General features: G+C 46.5%; 7 protein-coding genes across 7 annotated transcripts; 4 read left to right on the top strand and 3 right to left on the bottom strand.

The window, feature by feature from the left end:
* Window positions 1-280: 280 nt before the first annotated feature.
* On the bottom strand, window positions 281-1,990 carry GLAREA_00396 (uncharacterized protein; the record flags this gene model as incomplete). Its single annotated transcript, XM_008085154.1, has 4 exons — window positions 281-910; window positions 964-1,431; window positions 1,485-1,936; window positions 1,984-1,990. 4 exons carry the CDS (start codon window positions 1,988-1,990, stop codon window positions 281-283), a joined length of 1,557 nt encoding a protein of 518 aa, XP_008083345.1.
* A 1,273-nt stretch (window positions 1,991-3,263) lies between these two features.
* GLAREA_00395 (uncharacterized protein) lies at window positions 3,264-3,863 on the bottom strand (the record flags this gene model as incomplete). Its single annotated transcript, XM_008085153.1, has 1 exon — window positions 3,264-3,863. The coding sequence occupies one exon, from the start codon at window positions 3,861-3,863 to the stop codon at window positions 3,264-3,266; it is 600 nt and encodes a 199-aa protein (XP_008083344.1).
* Window positions 3,864-6,698: 2,835 nt separating this feature from the next.
* GLAREA_00394 (Cytidine deaminase-like protein) lies at window positions 6,699-8,977 on the bottom strand (the record flags this gene model as incomplete). The annotated part of the gene is made up of 6 exons (XM_008085152.1): window positions 6,699-6,854; window positions 6,907-7,429; window positions 7,526-7,847; window positions 8,052-8,689; window positions 8,774-8,900; window positions 8,956-8,977. The coding sequence occupies 6 exons, from the start codon at window positions 8,975-8,977 to the stop codon at window positions 6,699-6,701; spliced, it is 1,788 nt and encodes a 595-aa protein (XP_008083343.1).
* Window positions 8,978-10,429: 1,452 nt separating this feature from the next.
* On the top strand, window positions 10,430-11,431 carry GLAREA_00393 (Protein kinase-like (PK-like); the record flags this gene model as incomplete). The annotated part of the gene is made up of 1 exon (XM_008085151.1): window positions 10,430-11,431. The coding sequence occupies one exon, from the start codon at window positions 10,430-10,432 to the stop codon at window positions 11,429-11,431; it is 1,002 nt and encodes a 333-aa protein (XP_008083342.1).
* A 1,289-nt stretch (window positions 11,432-12,720) lies between these two features.
* On the top strand, window positions 12,721-13,106 carry GLAREA_00392 (uncharacterized protein; the record flags this gene model as incomplete). The annotated part of the gene is made up of 3 exons (XM_008085150.1): window positions 12,721-12,779; window positions 12,830-13,043; window positions 13,098-13,106. The coding sequence occupies 3 exons, from the start codon at window positions 12,721-12,723 to the stop codon at window positions 13,104-13,106; spliced, it is 282 nt and encodes a 93-aa protein (XP_008083341.1).
* A 1,177-nt stretch (window positions 13,107-14,283) lies between these two features.
* On the top strand, window positions 14,284-15,421 carry GLAREA_00391 (Galactose-binding protein; the record flags this gene model as incomplete). Its single annotated transcript, XM_008085149.1, has 3 exons — window positions 14,284-14,362; window positions 14,466-15,013; window positions 15,065-15,421. 3 exons carry the CDS (start codon window positions 14,284-14,286, stop codon window positions 15,419-15,421), a joined length of 984 nt encoding a protein of 327 aa, XP_008083340.1.
* Window positions 15,422-16,938: 1,517 nt separating this feature from the next.
* Window positions 16,939-19,545, top strand: GLAREA_00390 (Cap-Gly; the record flags this gene model as incomplete). The annotated part of the gene is made up of 2 exons (XM_008085148.1): window positions 16,939-17,387; window positions 17,439-19,545. The coding sequence occupies 2 exons, from the start codon at window positions 16,939-16,941 to the stop codon at window positions 19,543-19,545; spliced, it is 2,556 nt and encodes an 851-aa protein (XP_008083339.1).
* Between the last annotated feature and the right edge of the window lie 2,540 nt (window positions 19,546-22,085).

Below are 22,085 nucleotides of genomic sequence, written 5' to 3'. Positions count from 1 at the left end.
GATTGCAGAATATCACATATCATAGTAGAAAAGAGTTTTGGTAAAATTGGATTTTCTTTTGGCTAGTAACCAAACTATATAGACAAATCTTTCTCAGACTTCATATTAACAAAAATCCAATTCAATCAACGAGTGACTGGTATCTCCCAAAAATCAAATATCCCCAACTCCAATCGCAAAATCCCAAAATGGTGTATAAGACGAAGAAAAAGTTTACAAAAGAAAATTATATTCGACCCATTTTTACAACTCCCCCATTATGCTCATCACCCTGATCACTTCATCGACGTTCCCAGCCCCTTGGACTTGATGGCGGACTCTCGATTCGGCTGTCGCTGGTCATCGCGGTGCCTACATCACCAAATGTGGTTTTGGTGGGTAATGGTGAAGCGTAAGCGCCTGGGATCGGAACGGAAGCATAAGTCTGTTCTCCCGGTGCAGCTGCAACGTGCTCGACGATTCGCTCTTGTGGTGGGGAGATTGCGCGTGGTGGAAGAGATGAAAAGCCGCCTTGAGGAGTCTTGGGTGTGGCACTGTGGACCTTGATTGGTGGAGCTTGTAGGGTAAATGGCTTCTTCTCTGATTGATATCCCGCTGGTTTAGCCTCTACGAAGCGAGCACCTGCGAATCCCTCTTCGGCATCGCTGGATCGTGCGTAGGTGGATGGTGGGAAGCGTGGAGATTTAATGTGAGTCGAGTATGATGGAGAGAGAGGACCGAAGCCTGGAGTGTTTGGTGCGGATTGAGAGCGAAGTTGGGCAAGGTAAAGATCGGATCGAGCGCGGTCACGAACGTCCATAGACTTGCGTAGACGTTGCTTGCTGTAATATCTGTAGAAGACAACAGCGTAGAGGATGATGGAGATAAGCTCGAGGACGATTTCGATGATGCAGCAAACAAGCGACCAGGACTATCAAATGTTAATGTTAAGTAGGATTTTGGATAGGAGAAGTCGTCACATACCTGCATTCTGCAAACAAGTCCGTAATCAACCTTCTCTTGGAATAGTTGACGTCTCTTGTTATCGACACATGACCAGCCCCAGATATCTTTATTGTTGCTGTTGTTCTTCGAGCCTTGCAAGATACCAGCTGCAATTCCCCACATCACGACGCTGAAAATGAAGAATGCCACAGCGAAGAGAGTGTAATAAACTGCGACCTTCTCCGCTCGCTTATGGCCTCCTTTCCAGTAGTTCCAGAAGATCACGAGACAAAGCGTTAACGAAACACAAGCGACGGAAAGAACGAGAATTTGAGGCCATTGCTTAGTTCCGGCTGCCCAAGGTGGAAGATTGTTTCGTGGAGGTAACGCTCGGGTGGCTCTGAAGATGGAGAATGTCATCGAGATCATGGCGAGAACGATCAAACTACAGCTGAAGCTGACACCTCTGAGAATGAACTTTGCCATGCGTACTCTTGTCTTTACCGTCTGTGCAATTGTTAGCACGTCTACACTTCATCACTTTCCCTGAGGGCACATACCAAGTCCTTCGCTTGTTCCTTATCCGTCATATCCTCATGCTTCTCCAAGATCTGCTCTTCTCGGAACGTCGGACTCAGCGGGTTGTCGAATTTCCTCGCTGGTGTCCCCGGTATCCTCATAGCACTCTTTAATGGTGATCCTGGTGTTTGTGGAATCTCGACTGGAATCCCTTGGTCGTGCCGTGAGGCATCGTTCTGTGAGATGTAGCCGAAGCCGATATCTGAGGGCTGTGACTGAGCCATGACTGTTTGTAATTTAACGGCTGGCTCTGGTGGATCGGCAAATGGTGATCGATCTGGAGGGTCTATTGGAGAGTACACGGCCGTTGCCTCAGCAAAGCGTGGTGTCCGTGGACCTGGGACTTTGAGAGAATCGGCGGAAGAATCAGATGAGGCGCTCGCCGAGGTTTGCGTCCTGATCAATGGCGGTGGCCTTCTCTTCTGTGTGATGGCTGAACTTGTCAGCTTCCTGTAATCTTGATTAGAACACCGTACTCACTCGACATGTTTGTGTATATGAAAGGATGTCTATCGACGTATGCAACGAGCAAGAACTAAGAGCGGTGCGTACAAAGATGGAGATCAAGAACAACGACGAAGCTCAATAGCCAAGAGGTACAGACGTTGACAGATAAAGAATTACAGATAGAGACCAGCTATCGAAAGAGGAAAGAGAAGTGTGATGTACTGGCGGGGGCACACAGGCTTTTGTGTAGACGCGCGCGCAGAGATGTGACGGTCTAATTTGAGACCAGCAGACATGAGGCTACTTCGAAAGAAGAAGAGACTCGGGAAGATCAAGCAGATGAATGGCGTGGTACTGACCAGGGGATCGATTCAGAGTGAGAACTAGTTTCTAGGTTGTGGAAGAAGGTTGGGTTGAAAGTGCGGGTTGTCTGGAAGAGTACGACCACTTAAGCCAGAGTTCTTGATAGGCCACCCAATGAGTCGAGACGAAGAGCAGCACCGGAGTCGAAAATAGACGCCTTCGAGCCGGGTCTGCAAGGGCATGCAGCACACCAAGTTCTCTGGATGGTCGGGACTTGTGCGACTGGTGAGAGAGGAGTTTGTGAGGCCAGAAAACTCGACGAGAGTGTACCAACGAGGCGGAGCGCGGTGCCAACTGAGGATCGCAAAGCGGATGAATAGCTCAGTACTGCTGCGGTAAATTGACGATAAGTTTGGACAAAGAGCTCGACGATAGTTTTAGAATTGCCACGAGAACTGGTTTACAATGAGAACAATCCAAGCTTCTCGAAGCAACACCTCTTCATCCAGGGACCGCTCACAAAGAGCCGGCTGGACTCTTTTGCCAGCGAGCGACTCACTCGCGGCGCCAATGTGGTGTGCTCACTGCTCACGGCATTGGTGGAGAGCGGGGTGGGAGAGTGGGAGGTCAGCCAGCGCTTCCATGTTTATTGCAGGTTATGCAGTCGCCAGCCAGCTGCGGCGCATCATTGGCTGTGGGATCTGGCGACCCATGTGTCCCATCTCAGATGTAGGGGTGGAAAACGGTTTGGTTGGTGATGGTGATTGCTTGCATACCGTGTGCTTACCGCCGCCAACCTCTTTCAACCTTTGTCGGCAAGCAAAGCGGCGGGCGACGAGACATACACGAGGTCATGACGAGGAACAAAGACTCGGATGTCGGACAGAAATAAACGCTGGACTGTGAGACTTTGCGGAAGTAAGAAGTATGATGTATGTGTGAAATGGTTTGACGGAGGTTTGAAAGAATGAAAGGAGGTGATGGGATAGATGAAGTCGGCTACGAATGAGCTAGCATCCACGTGCTCTTGATAGATGTTGCTGTCGCATCGTTTGCGCCAGTTCATCCACAACCCTCGAAGCTTCTCCTTCACAAGCAAACAAGACATCCAGACTCGTAGACTCACCAGCAGACTTAGCACCACTCGGTGCTGCTTTTTCCCATGATCTTCCTCTTCTATTGATCTCCCAGTCGCTCCCACTCAATCGAGAGAACCCTGCATTTGGTGCATCGACCTCAGTGTCTGGCTGCGGCAAGTCATTGGCCATGGTGCGGTGGGCTGTCTCCCCCGCTGGCGAATGATGGCGTGCCCTGTGCCTGATGCCCTCAGCGATCCCGCATCCTTCCCCTGGCTCTAAGTGGCCCCAAAGTGGCTCTCCCCGCTTGGCGCCGCAACACTCTGGCCAGTCCTGGGCGCCTTCAACTGTCAAAGTCCCCGATGCCCTTTTGCCCAGCGGGTAAGTAGCGAGTGTCCACGCCCACGACCCACCTCGTCCACGACGAATCTCGACCTCGACCTCGCCCTCGCCCTCCAGGAACTTCCCAGATGCCAATGAACGACTCTTCCACCGCAGCGCGAAACGAAACCGCCGTTCAGATGATCCGACCATGGTCAGAAACGTCAATCGATAATTGCACTTTTGGGTTGGAATCATTTCCGAAGACGCTGAGATTATCTTCACCTACCCAAGATGAACAAACTATGGCGAGAGTTATTTTCGCGCATGTGATGAGAAAGTCGTCGCCTCGCAGCACCCAAGAAAAGTAACCTCGTCAATAATGGCGATACTGAATGCTACCCTGACTGCAGCGACAAAATTAGTAATGCGCTCGAGAAAATGCCTCTTGCGGGATTAGCGCTGACTGGCTCGCTGCTCACTGGATGAAAAGAGGTATTCGAAAATAATTGATTGGCCTCGCTTGACTCTATTTAAAGGTCTTACGCGGATCGATGGAAACATCCTACTTCGGATTAGACGTACGATTTTGACGGATACACCTGACATGTGTTTTCCTGGGGAAGAGGAGCATCCGAGATATCATAGACGAGATCGTTATCGTGGAGATCTTTGAAGATAGTGACGCCCTATGGAGATTATCGAGAGCTGTCGTACATGTGTCGAGCACAGATGTATAGATGCCAAATGTGATACAACACTTCAACGGCTTTCCCTCCTTAGTACGACTAAAGCTTCATACGTATAATGTATATGAGGTGAGACGATAGGAACTCGACATAAATCTGACCAGCGACCGTCTTCGGCACGAACTACTTTCTCCAACCCATCCCGTTGACGAACCTCCCTACCCGGCAGGCAATCCGCCGTTACTCCATCAGCAAACACCGTCTCAAGCCGAAAGTAAACTATTTCCGACCGAGCAACCACACCATTTTACCAACTCATCATCATCATCCCTACCTTGAACCAGTCCATTCATACCAAAGATATGCAGGCACATCTGGCTATTTACATCCATTCCGTGCGGACCCAAGTTTTCTACACCTCCGGCTCGGTTCAGACGTTCTCCGCAAATAGGATTCTCACCCCCTTCGGCTGATTTAGATCAGCATCCTTGGTGGTGCAGATATTGAGAGGGTAGCCGGAAGCGAGGTCGCTTTGGTGTGATGGAGAGCCTCATACGTGATGATGTGAAATTAGCGAAGTATTCTTGGGATCTACGTGTGCCATTGCTATACCGAATAGGTATTTTGGTAAGTGTTTGTTTTAATGCTGAGTGAATTGCGTGTTGGAACTTGGAACTGGTTATGCAGGTCAAATGATCTGGCAAGGATTGGGGATCTCACTGCTAACAAGAGATGAGTTGGTGACGGATCTCTCTTTATACTCACTTCACAGAATATTCGGACTACTAGAAGAAAGGGACCCACTAGCTATCACACTGTTCACTGTATCTCAGCACGCAAGCTAAAACTCCTCCGCAAGCTATTTGGGGCTTTGGGTGTTGCTGAGATTTTGGTTCAAGCTTTAAGGGTTATGCTCAGCAAATAAGTCCTCGGTGCTTAAGTTAACTCTCTTACCTAAAGGCTATCTACTTGGAAGAGAGAGGCAAAGATAGCTCCTATGGTTGAAAGAGAGCTCTGTGGATTAAGTGCAAACCTACATACCATAAGCCTTTATTTGGATACTATTTCCGGTCAGGCCATTGTACTTAAAAATAACAAAGCTCCCCTCCTTTCAACGTTATAAAAGTAGAAGCTTCCTATTCTACCAAAAGGACTTTTCTGACGAGAAAAATGGGTTCATTGTGGGGCTGTGGTCTGAAGTTAGCAGGTATAAGGTACGCGTCTGGGCGTCTCCCTATGATAGACTTGGAAGCCAGACCGTAAATGCTCACTCGATCCCATCTGCACTACAGGAAGTTAATACTGTCATTATGTATCAGGCGCCCTTACTTCTACCAACACATGTTAAAGTCCGTAATGATACATTGTCATCCATCATTGCGCTTCATAGCAATGTTGACACATCTCGTAAGAACCTTCGAACTGGTTCGTTAGTTGAGAACAAACCCTATCAAGTACTGCTGCACGTCGATTTATACCTACATTGAGTGTGAACCCTAAATCATAAGACATGATAGTCAATCAGGGGTGAGCCGAGTTATTCGGTCATCTCGATGAGAAATAAAACCAAAGTCATTACATATCGGCTACAGCCAAAATCACTTCACAGCAACCAACGAGTAATCACCCTCACTAAGCTACTACAGCCAGTCAATACAGTAAAAAACAACCATTCTATAGCAAGCAGTACCCGTACAATAATACGAAACCCACCACTTCCTCTTCCAAGGAGCAAAACACCTCAAACTTAGTCCATCGAAGTCGTCTGATTTTTAATATAATTCCGAGATTCACATGGCTTCTTTTGATACGCTTAAATTGTTTTTTCTTCAACACGTACCGCAAGACATGATGTAGCGGGATCACTTGACACGGATTTTACATGTTCGAATTTTGACGACATAACCTCACCACAGACTTGGGTATCTTTCATAGTGGGACTGTCTTAAGATATTCTCGTACCTAAGCAGTACATTTCCGAGTCTAACATTCCCTAATTGCTCGTGAGAGATGGCATATGGTAAGGTTTGAATGTTCAGATGTAATTAGTTTTCTAATGCCTTCCCTCGGCAAATCCTGGTACTCTATCAAATCTGTATTGAGGAAGAATGCCGTAATTTTCAAAATCTTGGTCAGTACCTATATCAATTCATCAGCTTCACAAAGTTGAGACTAGGCAATCACTGCTGGCTAGACACCCAATTGATTCACATGTAAGGTCTTTTATTGATCTTCCCAAAACTGGTAATATCTCGGGTATCTAAATCTCATCTGGTCACACCATTTTGACTTTTGTTCCATTCCTACATCTATCCAGTAACGGGGTAAATCCTCCGACGTCTCCTTGTGACGCCGCCATCTAATGATGGAACAGACGAATGCTTTGCTCGATAAAGGTAATACCAAGCGTCTGAGCGGTCTCGAAAACAGCCGAATCATTTTGACTACCGGTTGGGGCAGCAATGTACTTAACTCCTGATCGGGCTGCTCTGTAGACATTGTCTGTGAATGGGAACTGGCCAGATTATTAGATATAATTCCACAACGAGAGAATTACTGAGACTTACGAAAGCGTCACTTGATACAGCAACCTCACTCAACTTGTTAAGCCACTCCTCTCTGTCTTCCTCAGAGAATGGAACAGGGACCTCTTCAAAGAAAGCTTCATATTCTTCCCTTTGTGGTCCCTTCTTTGGAAGCTCGCCGCTAACCAGGAGATCAATAGCATTGCTCTTATCCGCTCGCTTAATACCCTTCTTCCACTTGATATCCAAAACACGAGGGCTAAATCGAAGCCACCAGTTGTCTGCTTTGTCGCCAGCAAGTCTAGTGCAGTGAATCCTAGATTGCTGTCCAGCACCAAGACCAATTACTTGGCCGTTAAGTGCATAACAGACAGAGTTGCTCTGCGTATACTTCAGTGCAATAGTAGCAACTGTTAAATCACGAAGAGCGGCATCAGACAGAGGAGCTGAATCCTTGGGTGTGATTATAGACGTGAAGGACTTGGGCGAGATTTGTACGTCATTTCTGCCTTGGGTCAGAGTGATACCGCCGACTATTCTCGACTCTTGCGCAGGTGGTTGGTATCTGTAGGCGATCAGTCTCTGCCAAAACAAATTTGGGGTCGAGTCAAGTGGTTTAGTGCCTAAAGGCCTCAGAGGGGAACATGAAAGTAACTCTTACTCGGGGTCCATCTGAAGGACAAGGTATTTGCCACCCTTCTTCTTCTTGAGAATTTCTAGAGCTGCTGCTTCAAAACCAGCTGCAATGACACCGTCCGAAACCTCTCTCGAGATGATTTTTGCTGTTGGGACATCGACAATGTCACTAAGAGCAATCATATCACCAAAACTGCTCATGCGATCGGCACCTCTTGCTCGAGCATATGCTTGCGCCAATTGAGAATTCTCCAGACCCTCGATATCATCTACCATACAGACTTTGCGTTCATCGGCGCTCAGTGGTACTCCAATTGCGGCTCCGGCCGGGGAAACGTGCTTAAAGCCTGTGGTGATGTTAGCTAGTATGTAAGAATCATTTAAAAACAAAGGTAAATATAAGCTTTAATGATTCTGCAACTCTCAAAGCGCGCCATTGCGAAGTAAAATGGGTGCTAGAGAGAGCATGACATCACCCAGGCAAGATACTTGATATCATCTTGGTGTCTCGTGAATTCTCGCGTCAATAGAAATGCAAAAGAAACACTTACTGGCCGCCGCGGGATGTCCCAGAGCTGTCTTCAACTCTTTGACAAGAAACCATGCGTTGAGAGCATCCAATAGATTGATGTATCCAGGACTACCTCCAAGGACCTTAAATGGCAGAGGACCCGTCTTGACGAAAGCTGCAGCCGGCTTTTGGTGTGGGTTTGCACCATATCGAAGTGCTAATTGCTGAGAGCCGTCACTTGCATATTGCTTGCGGAAAAAGTCCGAGATCGATGCATCGTAGTCTGCAGTATGTTGGAAAGCTTTCAAAGCATAAAGATTCCTGCTGCGTTCTGAAACCTCTCCTTTCTCCAATTCTTCCAAGAACCCAGAGTAGTCGGCAGGATCGCTCAATATCGTCACTCGAGTGTGGTTCTTTGCGGCAGCTCTGATCAAGGTGACTCCTCCAACATCGATTTCTTCGACCGCTTCGGCAATGGTAACATTGATCTTCGCGATGGTATCTTTGAATGGATAGAGGTTGCAAATGACATAGTCTACCTTGTTGATATTCTGTTCCGCAAGGTCCTTCTCGTCCGAGGCGAGATCGCGTGCGAGGATACCAGCGTGCACGGCTGGGTGAAGAGTCTTGACTCTGCCAGCCAGCATCTCAGGAGCGTGGGTAATTGCAGAGACGTCTCTATGCGGGGGAATTAGCGTCACACATAACAAGGAAACACCACTAAAAGAAGCGGGAATTGTATGGATATATGGGGCTTCCTACTCGACTGCAAATCCAGACTCTCTAATCATCTTTGCTGTTCCCCCCGAAGCCAATAGACGGACATCTTGTTTGATCAAGCCCTTAGCAAGATCAAGCAAACCAGTCTTGTCGTAGACCGAGATGATCGCTATAGAATTGCCAATTAGCCTGGCTAAACGCAAGTTGGAGATTCAACATCATACCTGTCTTCCGAGTTGTTGCCATCTTGGTTCATTCGACTACTTGTTTTTGAATGACGAAAGCCTTGTCGGTGCTCAAAAAGTTGACGATGATGAAGTTAAAATAATTTTGGTGGGGTAGCACCGCGGGGCAGCACGATAGCGCAATACCGGCCCGACAGCGAAAACCGGCATCATCTTGAGTCAAATACCATTCAAATTGTTTGGGAAAGGAAACAGCTGAATCGTAGTAGTCTTATCTCAAACATTTTTATGAGGCTATCACAGTTTTACAATATATGAGGTTTCTGTATGCCAAAAATGTCACATGTTCTCAAACACCCAGAGATGAAGAAACTCTTGCTGTTGTTTTTCGTGCGTATCATCTAGCTAGAGGATATATCTCTCACAACAGAATGAAGGTTTGTCCAGAGCGTGAGATAATTACCAGCTGGACTTCTTGAGCCGCATAATAGCTCTCTGCCATTGAGTATGCATACTTAGGTATAGAGTTCTGGAAGTAGCACCTCGTCTTCTCTTGTGTGAAGCAACACCGAAACTGGTATTTAGGCACATGTCATCTGCAAATAACCAATATTGAAATATAAGAGATAAAATAAAAGCTCATAACACGTCTCTGAACAATTACTAAAGCAGTAAGGTGGAAAGTTGGTGCACATAACCGAGTACTTTGTGCCTGGATATATAAAAGACCTCAGGCAACAACGCTAGTTCGCGAAAAATTTCTATGTCTTCAGAATTCGCGACTCCAGATCTTCTTCTCCCTTCAACAAAGAAATTTATTTCTTACAACGCAAAAAATCACGTTCGCTCAAAGCAATCAGTTCGAGAAGCCCGTCGTTCCTTGTGAACGATGTGAGGCTCCATGACAACCGGTTCGTCAGCAGAAACGGAGAGGAAATTAGTCGATTATGGGTGAAGCGTTCTCCTTTTCCCTATGGAGAGGGTTTCAATGATTGACCAAACATACCATGATGAGGATCTTTCATATTTGCTTGGAATTGGGTTTAGGGTGGACCACTAGCTGTTTGGCCTATGCGTCGTGAACGTCGACGCTCTTGGGCCCAATAACATCGACCGCACGCCAATCGTCGAGCGAAGTTCTTTCACCCGCTAGCGTAATATCGTCATTATGCTCTCAGCTTGTGGTTCTTCTATCAAAACTTCCATCCAAGCGGCTGCCCTTACCTCCTGGCATGGTGACTTGTACTGCTTCCCCCACCTATGCAATAATTTCAAGTTGTAGTAGAGTTCTAGCTGTGGCTTCGGCACGCAAGGTTAAATCGAAGCGGTCAGCAAATTTTGGTGGAAGCCGTATGCATTCGTAACCTGGAGTATCTGAACTATTGAAAACAAGCAGTACTTACCATACATACAAAACCTACTCTACACGTTTACCTTGGTTTGTTCTACTACTCACTCCTCTATTTAAATTCCTCATGACGAATTCTACTACGGACAATCGATATTATGTGATATGGACGATTCTTTCAGCCAGAAAGTTCTACGCCTTCGCAATGAGTGGGCTGTTACACGCCAATCCTCCAACCTATTCCCACCTGTTGGCAAATCTGTCATCGATATACATGTCGAGCGCGGCGACAAGCCATACATGATCTTGTGGTACGAGGATTGCATCAAAGCCGATGGTTCTAAGAAAGAGCAATGTGTTCGTCTATATAACGTTCCGGGCACGCTCTCCGGCAATATTCTTCAACTGAAACAGAACGTGCCTGCAATCGCTGGACACTTCGAGATCGATGGCAATGTGATCAACCAACTCGACCACCCGCTAAAGCCTCCTTTGCCTATTAAGGATGATTTTGAGAATCTCAATGATTTTCTTGAGCAACTGCCAATCTTAGATAACGATCAACTTAAACACTTTGTCAAGAAGTGTAGATACCGGAGCGAGATCTTCAATCTACTCAAATGCCAGGGTGGATCAGTGCCAGGAATTCCAAAGTCACCACATTTGACTCGACTTTTAGGCAGGACTGACACTGGAGAGTTGGTTTTTCAGAAGCTTTGGACTGCCCAGCAGACAATACCTCGGGTTTCTTCGCTTGCCAGTTTCAAAAGCTGGATTCTTGATTTAATTGACGCTTTGATTTGTCTGCATTCGCTTGGGATTGTCCACCGCGACCTTCGTCTTGATAATTGTCTTTTTTCTCCAGATGGCACCCGTCTTATTCTGTGCGATCTTGAAAGTAAATATGGACAACGGTCCCCACCTGAGATTGGTAGCAAGGGATTGGATGATGATTGTTGGAGCTTTGAATCTGATGTTTACTGCATTGGTGATTGCATCAAGTGTATGGTATATTCGAATTCGCCCCTTACAGCGTATGTGGATTGGACAGTGCCTGAACCTTTGCAAGTCATTGTCACTGCGTGTACTCAACTTTCGCCAGCGGAGCGACCATCGCTAGCAGCTCTTCGCGGCATGGTAGAAAGTGTCTCGGTAAACACACTTTGACGACACAGGTTTAGAAAACACAAGTTTATATTTACTTTACAAGTTGCCGTTTACCATTTTTTCCCAAGCACTCACATGCCAGAAAATAGTCGTACTTCTTGGTTTTATGGGAACTTCAGAAATGAACAAGGTAGCCTAGACCCTTGTTCCGGGCCTTATCGTAATCATTATCTTGCCATGATGATCGACAACCGCTTGGCCTCTGCGTTTATCCTGTCACTGACAAAAGCTCTCGCAACTTCCAAATCGGAGAAAGTCCACTTGTCTGCTCGGTTCAACATGTTGTTTGGAAGGATTCGCGGTCGCTGAGAGCTCCAATGACTTGTTCTAAGTACCCGAAGTACTGTAGGATTTTCCGTCGCCAAACTCCTGTCTGGGCAAAATACATGTAAGATTTGTAATCTGGATAAGCCAGCATCAATGGAAGCCAAGAAAATTTGTACACATTTTTTGAAATTGGTAAGACAAGGGTAGGATTTTAACACATGCTTCCATGGGTAGGTTGCAGGTACGCGCGATAGCGAGCCCCCTTTCAGGAAGGAACATGCATGGTAACGATATCAACTTCGCACCCAATTTCAGGTACATCAGAGGTGCATTCGCAGTTGAAGAGGTAAACAAACGCGTTTTCACGACCAGTGATCTACAAAGATTGGGGTTAAACGAACCTGAAATTTGAAGTTTGCAAGAAATGACCTGTACTAGTCTGTAGAACAGCTATGATGAGATTGTTGTCGGCAACAGTAGATCGTGGTTTGATCAGATTTCTCCATTTTCGCCTGCGATTGTGATCTTTGCCGAGCGGTTGCGTTACCCAGGATATAAAGATACGGTAGGGCTTCTGGAGATTGAAGTGGCGTAAATAATTGGTCTATCCCCGATGCAGGTACGTTGGCTATCAAGATATCATTTCCGCTGGTGCACGCGACAGGTATGTTGAAAAAGCAGCGCGCAGAGTAACGAAGTCAAGTTGTACATGGTGGCGTCCGAAATGGAAGAGATGGGCTGCTGCTTTTTTGTACTCCATGAGCAGATGTGTGGACATGTCTAATTTCTAGGTTTGGACGAGGCCTGTCGTTATCAAAGACAGTCGGGTAAAATCAAACTGTGTGTGTACATATAAGTGATGACTTGCTCCTCTCTCTGATGTTTCCTCTCCATCCAACTTCAAGTACACTCTTTTGATACTTCAGATTACGCTCTTTCACACATCTTCCAACAGCAACCCAACCTCTCACCACCACTTAATATTTTAATCTAATTGATCCAATATCCAAACCACCTTCAAAATGCAATTCAACGTCGCCGCTGTTCTCGCCGTCATGGCATCCGTCGCTTCGGCCAACAAGTAAGGGAACTTTGCGTAGTTGGTATTCATCTTTCTAACAAAAATCCAAGGATCTACAGTTCAGTCACGTCAACTGTTACCGCCTGCGACTGCACCCACGGTGTCGCTGCCCCAACAGGTACAGGGTACGCCGCTTCCACCGTAGGATCTACCGGTGTCGTCTCGGCCCCAACAGCGACTGGTTCCCCAATCACATATAGCAATGGTGGTTCGGTCAAGGGCGCTTCTGCTATCGGCATGATCGTTGCTGGTGGTGTTGCTCTCGTAAGTTCGCCTGCAAGTTCCGTCGCTATGGATCTCTCCTAACACGTCCCCTAGTTCCTCTAAGTCATTAACTTGACCTCAATCTTTGAGCTTCATGGCGTCATCATCGGCGTTACCTGTTTAATAATGATGCTTTTCGAAACTTGGATAACGGATATAATACCCTGTGGTTTACAGTGGCGATGAGGTCTTCCAGCCAAGGATATGAAGGGTTGTATCTTGAATTCTAGAGTTGTGGTTAGCTTTGGTGTCCACAATCTCCTGTATATATGAATCATAGCACAAATGAGTAGAAGACATAAGTAATGAATTGAATCGTATGCAACAACGTGAACAAGACCCTTTTTGTCACGCTTGATACATCGAAAATGACTCGCCTTACTCCGAAAACGAAGACATTGCATATGAATTTGTGTACCACAACGGGCGAAGCTTAGCAAATCTGAATCTTGCGAACCGTTTCCCATGGAGTTTTAGCAAGGGAGCACTTGCGGACATAGTTGATTGAAAGCCATTAGGACTATCAGTAACAGTAGATGAACTGACAGCCTTCAACTCCCGTACTCTGAAAAGCACCAAGCGAGATAGTTTTGAAGCCGCAGCCGCTGGGCATCAACTTATTGGAATGCCCGAAATTGGGCCCAATAGACTGCTTCGAAGATGAAAGTACATGTTTTGAAAGACGAAAGAGCAGGTGGAGGTCAAATTGTAGTGTGTCTATTTCAAACCCGAAAAGGCCTCCACTGTGGCTCGAGTTGACATTAGTATCTTTCCCCCAGATTAAGATTATGAACATCGGTCCTTGTGAGAGAGATGGGCTTAAGGATGTTGACAGGTGAATTTGGAAGGCTCCGGAGGACAAAACGAGTCACCTACCCGTAAATCTTAGACTAACAAATAACAAGTCGACCTCGAATAGCGCTTTTAAAAAGTCTTGTTTACTTAAAACAGTTGACGAAATAGTCATAATGTTCCAAATTAATCCACTAAGTTACGATAATTCGTCAACTTAGTCGAAGAACTATTCTAGTTCGACTGCCACTTATTTTGTCCTTCGCGCGGAAGGCTCCTGTCCGAAGGCCCCTGAGAACGTTGAAGTTGAGAGTCTCGCGTGCAGCTTGCAAGTCGCGTCCTCACTGACGCCTCGCGCTCGGCAAATCCCGTTCCCTCATTATTCTACCATTTTGAACAAGTACTAGCAAGCCATCAAAATAACAGCGACAGCACCTCAGCACGGAAAATGTCGAAAACAATTCAAATATCGTCCCCTGGACAGTTCTCCGGACTTCTCAAATCGTCTAAGATTGTGGTCACAAATTGTAAGTTTGCTGCGTATTTTCCCTTTGGGCGCGCTCAGTCTGGCACCCCACTACGACTCAAAGCTTGAGTCCTGCGGCGACATAAATCCTGACTGTTGAACAGTTTTCTCAAACTCTAGTGCAGCATGCAAACAGATTGCCCCGATATATGAGCAGCTCTCCGGTCACTTTTCGCGCCCGAATCGCATCACTTTCGTCAAAGTTAATGTCGAGACCCAAAAGGAAATCGCTGCAAACCACGCAGTTACCTCTCCGCCCACCTTCATTATTTTCAATGGAGGGAAGAAAGTGGAAGAGGTCAAGGGGACAGACTTGGGGAAAATGAAGGACGTTGTGAAGAAGCTCGCTGAGGAAGCAGATGGGGGATCTTCTGGATTTGGAGAAGCCAGTAGCTCAGGGTGGCGTACGGCAAGCTTGCCAAGGGGGTATGGTGATATATCTGATCAGGTAGATGTGAAAGGACTAGAACTACTGAATTCCGACAAAGAAATGGGAGGCGTCAGAGTATTGGTCGATGACAGCAAGCCGTCTGGATTACAAAAGGGAAAGGCGACGGGAAACCAGGCAAAAGACTGGGTAGAAAGCGATACAGATGAGCAGCTTATGATGTACATTCCGTTCCAAGCTACACTCAAGATACACACGTTGCAGGTAAGTGTCACCAGTCTTTTTACGATTCGATTTCACTAACTATTCATCTAGATCACCTCTTTACCGCCAGCTGCTGCTGATGATGACGATGACGAAGTCCCTATGCGACCAAAAACAATCAAACTCTACACCAACCGACCACATATTCTAGGATTTGACGAGGCCGATGACGTTCCAGCTACTCAGACCATTGAAATATCCTCGAGTGATTGGGATAGCACCGGTACCGCTACTATCCCTCTTCGATTTGTTAAGTTCCAAAATGTTACGAGCTTAGTACTTTACGTCGTGGATGGCGATGGAGAGGGTGAGCGGTGCCGTCTTGATCGATTAAGAGTGATTGGAGAAACGGGAGAGAAGAGAGAATTGGGCAAACTGGAAAAGATTGGCGACGAGCAAGGAGAGTAGGTATGGATATAAAGAATAGATACGAGTGATGAGGGCATGATGCAAGGAATGATGAGATGATATTAGCGATGCGCTATTTTATGTCTTAGACGTGTAATCCAGCAAATAAAATAGAGCCAGCGCCAGCTTCTAGGTATTTCTACAAAAGCATGGTACTTGAAAATGCAGAGTTTTTGGAAGACCAATTATCCATATTACATTTCTACTCTCGGTTCCAGCTTAATCCCCTTGCACCAAAACTTCCTCCAGTCTAGACAATAACCACATATTGCGATGGCGCATGCTCACGCGCTCTGCTTGATGATCTTCAAGTGACTCTCTAATTCTTCTCTCCCACAGTATAGTATGTTCAACCTCTCCCACTACACCTCGTATCCAGCAGAACCACGAGCCCGTTAAGACAAATCGTGGCAGCGAACGCGACACTGAAGCTTCGGCGGAAAGGTCGTCTTGCAATTGGGTTTAATCTGTTCTGGACTTGACACTCAAAGAAATTTGACTACATCATGGATAGCACCACAAAGGATAGCTAGGATGTTTGAGTAACACAGGGGTCGAAGTCCAGAGCCGCACGAAGAGAAAAATTCGAGGTTTGGAGGTCGAATTTGAATATATAATTTTTTTTCGAGCTGTCACGCTAAGCCTGAAACATCCTAGTGGGCGAAGTAAAGCGAGAGGCTCAAGCTCTGCTCTCACTCTTTCTTCACATGTTATCTTTGACTCTTACTTGCATAGCAATGAGTACGCATTTCTTTACCGGATTTAAGACAAACACGTCCTTGAATTTTAGAAGACAAGAGCTTAAGACTACTGTTTCCAGAGATTCAATGCTGCGCTACACCCACAAGCGCCAAACATTTGGGCAAATGCAATGAAGCGGTCTCTTCCTGCTGGCTTCAGTTTATCTTTCAGGACGACTATCACCTGAGACAGCATAATTGGTTCAAGGTCCCAGAATAAAGACTTTTGCGTCCAAGCAAGAAATGGTAATGCGCAGTAGGATCGCCAGATGAAGCAAACACCGTCGGATAAACAGGCTCAATGCGAGAAAGCTCGATGCGAGGAAGCTCGATTCTTTCAAACGTATTTACTCCAACAATGAAATTTCTCTATCTCCAAGCGTGTAAGATGATAGTCACACTTAAATTTACATCAATCTAAACAAAGATGCTCCTCCCCGTTGCCATGGCGTCTCTAGATTCGGATGCCGATTGGTCGATTTCCTCCTTCCGTCGACGCAGGGTAAGGGGGTTGGCTTTTGGTGGGGAATTGAGCTGCGTGCCTCACCTCTTTTCGTACTCTCCAAGGGGAGTTTGAAGGTGGCACTTATTGAGACGTGCTCATGGTTTTCAAAGTCAGACGAAATCAATCCGCGATTCCGAAAAGTTAACTCTGCTTGTAATTACAACATCAAAATCCCAGGTCTTTCCTGCCGTTGAGCGCCGTTGCTATCAGGTGGACCAAGCTCGGCCAGTCGCGGTTGGACGAGAAAACAAATGATAATAAACGAGACACCAATGTCTTCATCCACTTTCACACCACGACGTTCCCTTGCGCGACCTTCGATCGGAAGCAATATAAATACCGCGTCAAGCCCAAATCTTCGTGTAAATGTCAACGGACATCGAGCAAACGCGCTAGGACAGTCTCTCAACCGCAAGTCATCGCTTGGTGCGCTCAACTCCTACAGCCTGGCATCAGTGCCAGATGAGAGCAGAGGATACGGATTAAGTACAGTGCTGGATGAGAACTCGCAGACATCGTCGAAAACTATGGCGCCTTTTACTCCGTCGCGCGGAGCCGATGGCGAGGACCTAGATGTTGGTGACACAGTCGACGTGCCGGGAAACATGTATGGCATCGTTAGATTTATAGGAAGCGTGCAGGGCAAAAAAGGGTTGTTTGCCGGCGTGGAACTGAGCGACGAATTCGCAAGTCGAGGCAAAAACAATGGGGATGTTGAAGGGTGAGACAAGCAGACGGCCTGTTTACATTTCAATACTGACGAGTCGCATAGGGTATCTTATTTCCAAACAGAAGTACCTGGTGCTGGCATCTTCCTCCCAATCAGTAGAGCGACCCGGCGTAGCACATCCGAAGGTTCCTTTCCACTCACGCCGTCGACTCCGTCGGCTGGCAGCAGCTTCAAGCTTGGTACCCAGGGGTCGAGGACTTTCACCCCACCGACACCATCGTTACCACAGTTCAGTAAATCTGTGGGACCTGGCCGAGCTCCTAGTCCCGGCTTCAAGAAATCACGCCCATCATTACCACGGCCGGAATCCCCCCTTCGAAGACCTCAAATCGGGTCGAGACCTTCGATCACGACTCCAACTTCAAAAGCTCCTCCTCGGTATGCGAGCCCAGCTCCTGGCAAGTTTGGACAGAGCGTACGGGGTACCAAGGACTCGGGGGATCCAAGCAAAAGAGTAGGCTACACACCACGGAATGGTATGAAGTCAAGCGTAGGCCCACGAAGCGCCTCAGCGCTCGGACAAACTCCTATGAACCAGACTCCTATGCTCATAAGCGACGATGAGACCACCCCGGTTGGTGTTGCACGCACGACTACAAACGCCAGTCTCGGGTCGATGTCTTCCTATACATCCAAGATACGGCCGGCATCGCGAACTGCTTCTCGAGCACCGTCCCGCATGAATGACGATGAAGTTGATAGGCTGCGCTCACAGTTAGAAGAACGGGATAGGCAACTTAGAGAACAGGCATCAAGTCTAGCAGAGATGGAAAGCGCCCTAGCCGAAGTTCAATCACTGATGGGACAAGCCGATGGCCCAGGACGAATCAATGCTAAGGGTGGTTTAGAGGACAGGGACGCAACTCAGCTCAGAGCTATACTTCGGGAGAAAAACGAGAAGATTGCCATGCTGACTGCCGAGTTTGACGCGCACAGAGCCGATTTCAGAAGCACGATCGATACATTGGAGCTCGCTAGCACTGAAACCGAGCGAGTATACGAAAAACGTGTTGACGATCTGCTCCAGGAGGTCCGCGATTTGCGAGATCGTACTGAGGATGTCGATAGTGTTGCTAGGCAGCTGAAACAGCTGGAGGAACTGGTTCAAGAATTGGAAGAGGGCTTGGAAGATGCGAGGAGAGGGGAGGCTGAAGCTCGGGGTGAAGTGGAGTTTCTGCGAGGTGAGGTTGAGCGTACGCGATCTGAACTTCGCCGAGAACGTGAGAAAGCAGCTGCAGCAATCAATGGGCCACCAATGAGCATTGAATCTGGTTCAACCTCTAAGGAAGTCGAGCAACGAGATGATGAGATTCGTGGATTGAAAGCTATCATTCACTCCTTGAGCAGAGACGCTGTTCCAGATACATCAAACCCGGAGCTCCAGAAGACACCCACACAGCGGCATGGCAGCTCTCGGCGGGTAAGCAACGGTGACTCGATTGAAGAAAGACTCGGCCGTGAAAAGCTCGAGCGTGAGCTCAAAGAGCTCCGGATCATTGTTGAAAATAAGACCAACAGAGAGGACGAGCTGGAGCGTGAGCTGGAAAAGGTCCGCCGAGGCAGCGCCAGCAACCTGGCGAATCAAAGATCTAGTGCCATGACAATCGGCAGTACTGGCACCGTTACTCAAGACTATGCCTCTCCTCGAGACTCGAAATCCACTGTTGTTAGCTGGAGCCATCGCGAGATGCCTAGATCTCCTGAGACTCACCGCCGAGGAAACACTCTCGAGACCATGCCTGAGAGTGATACATATTCCTCTGCTGCCGAGAGCTTTTGTGAGCTATGTGAGACTTCAGGGCACGACATTTTGACGTGCACGAATATGTTCAGCTCCAACGCTAACGGTAAAAACAATGGCCGAGATGTTTCTTCTCAGAAGCGGACAGGGAAGGACGTTGTGAAGGAGGGACTCAAGCTCTCGCCGCATCCTCCTCACGAGGAATACAAACCAGCTCCCCTTTCCCCGATGAAAAGGCCCTCAAATACGAGTTTGAATGCAACCCCCATTGCCATCATCCCCAACCCCATGGAATCTGGGCCCGTCGCTGGAAAGGAGAGTGGAGTCATTAACATGGACAAATGGTGTGGCGTTTGCGAAAGAGAAGGACATGAGAGCATAGATTGCCCGTTCGAAGATGCATTTTGAAGGAAGTGAGTTTTGCAGCGTTGACTTTCTTATGTCCTCAGTTTCAGCCGACTGAGGGCATCGCGGGGGGTGTTTTGACTCATATTCTTCAGCGATGATACCATTTTACTTATTGCACTTTGATATCTTATGTGGACAGGTAACGATTTGATTTGACGGCATGGCTATGATGGGAAGGGAGAGCAACGATTGATGTGTAGAATATAATACTTAATGGCCGAGAATATGACGAATTATACAAAGAAAATGCTGATGTATTTTACATCCTGGCTGTCCAAGCTTAGTAGTAAATTGCTATTCCCACCCTACTTCCGCCACGTATGTGCCGTTCCACTCGCTGGTCGAATATCTCTCAAATTTTCACGCATGCATCAGCTAATACCAGCCTCCCCTTGTCGTCAACCCCGAAGTATCAGGTTTGTTGCACTTCGCTTTATGTAATAACTTGTAGCTGTTATACATTCTTATTCAATCAAGTTGAAAAGGTTCAGGATTAGGTTCCTTTCAAAAATTTGTTGCAAGTAGTGGGTTTCTATAATGCCCGCCTCCTATTTTTCTCGCTTAAGAGACCAACCTCGTGAGAGGCAGACAAAGACAACCCGTTGGATGAGTGTCGATCTAGCTTCGGTCAAGGGATGATTTGTTGCAGGTCGCAATAATTAATAAGAGCTACTTGCTATTATTCATAAATGGCTTAAGCTTGAAATACACCAAGGTTGAAGTGCTACGTTGTCCCCGCGGTTGCTAGAGACCTTACGTTTGTGAGAGGGTAAACCAAACAGGACTGGTAAGTTGACGGGATGGAATAGAATAAAACGTTCTTTTGTTCTTTAACCTAGTGAATAGACGAGAAAAATAGCATGGATTATTTACTGGATCGTTTATAGTGAAATTGATTGAGCATTTTCTTATGCCCGTACTTATCACACAGCCCCCAGCTTTTTGCAGCATGAGTGTTCCAGATTTTAGTAAATCTAGGTCAGACTTGATCCGTCTTGAGTTATGATTACCATCAAAAGTGCTTTGAGAAAGCAAAAGCGGTGTCTTCTGCTCTGAAACGCTTCCGCTCGAAAACACTTAGTCGACTAGAGGTCATTATTCAATAGTTTCCTCATAAGAGAGCAATAAGTTCACGGAACGTCAAAGGCCGTCTAGTCTTCTACCCAAAGTGGTGCGATCTACGGCAAGAGTGTAGCGATTAGCATGCTTCAAAGGGTCGCTTGTAGTAAAGATCCCTGACCTGTATTTGCAACCAAGTTCGACACTCGACTTTGTTGCACTTCGCAATATGCAATAAATGTCTCCTGATATTAGTCGGCGTTTATTTGGGAGGGTTTTATACAGATAGATGGAGGCTTTTCGAATCGTAGAAGGTAATAATTCCCGCCTGCTATTTTTCTCGCTTAACCCGCCACTTTCATTAGGAAAAGGAATTTCGACTATCAACAGAAACGATAGTAAGATACTTTCCTACAACCTGTTCTGCTGTGTCAAATTTTAGCTATTCTTAGTCTTCTCGACCACTAAAAATCTACGTCATCAATTGTCGCTTTTCCTTCTTGAAATCCAACCTCCTCACTAATTTCTCTTGCACATCGATATATGTGATATATTCCGCCTCTTATTTATCAGCGAACATATAGTGAAGATTTCCCATAGGACCTACTGGGGTTAATTATGCAATATTCCTTGTCTCGGTGTAGGAATTTGCATTAAACCTGACTATGCTTCATTCGTCGAGATAATCCTGCGTCGTCACTTTGAACGCATCTCGTTGTTACGTAATATGAATGCCTTGTTTAGTACGTGACCCACCTCTTATTTTTATCTTCTTAGATTTACAAGACTACACGAGTTCTATGGCATCATGAAAGTGGACTTCAGTACTGATTAAGCTAAACTAGAAGATAATACGACGAAACCATCAGCTTGCTATACAAGAACGATACGTGGTAAGTTCAAAGCATTAAATCAAAATTCCAGGTGCTCCAAAGTTCCCAAAAATTTCATCTCTTCAATAAACCTCGCCTCCCTGGCCACCAGTTGGTGACACAAGTTCTCTACTCATCCAAGAATTTTGAACGGAAATATCATAACCCCACAAACAGATATTGAAATTTTATTAACCTAGACTCATTTTGCTAGGCATGGGCTATATACTCATAAAAAAGAATTATGTTTGGATGTCTTTTTAGTGTCGAAGTCCAAGTTGTTGTTCCTAGGCGGTGTAGAGAATTATTCAATTATGTCACCCACTGATGTGGTTGCTCTTATTTTTTACAGAGCTGTGGAGCTATGTGTTAGAAATTACGAATTGAACGTGCTCTGCGAGATGTAGAGCTAAAAGCCCAAAACACAAAGATAACCTCACGTCGTTTTACTATTGTTCTTTGTCTTTTCATCAAGTAAGTATCCCATATTGCTGGACTACGTAAGCCACCACATGAGATGCTACATATTTCGAGATATGACCCTTTGGAACGAGAAAGTTAGAGGAAGTTAAACAAGCCAACTGACATTCTCCAGAGTTTGGGATCATT

The sequence above is a fragment of the Glarea lozoyensis genome (genome assembly GCF_000409485.1).
Source record: "Glarea lozoyensis ATCC 20868 chromosome Unknown GLAREA3, whole genome shotgun sequence".
Taxonomy (NCBI): Eukaryota; Fungi; Ascomycota; class Leotiomycetes; order Helotiales; family Helotiaceae; genus Glarea; species Glarea lozoyensis.
The sequence above is the reverse complement of the archived record's forward strand: the minus strand, read 5'-3'. Positions and strand labels throughout refer to the sequence as shown.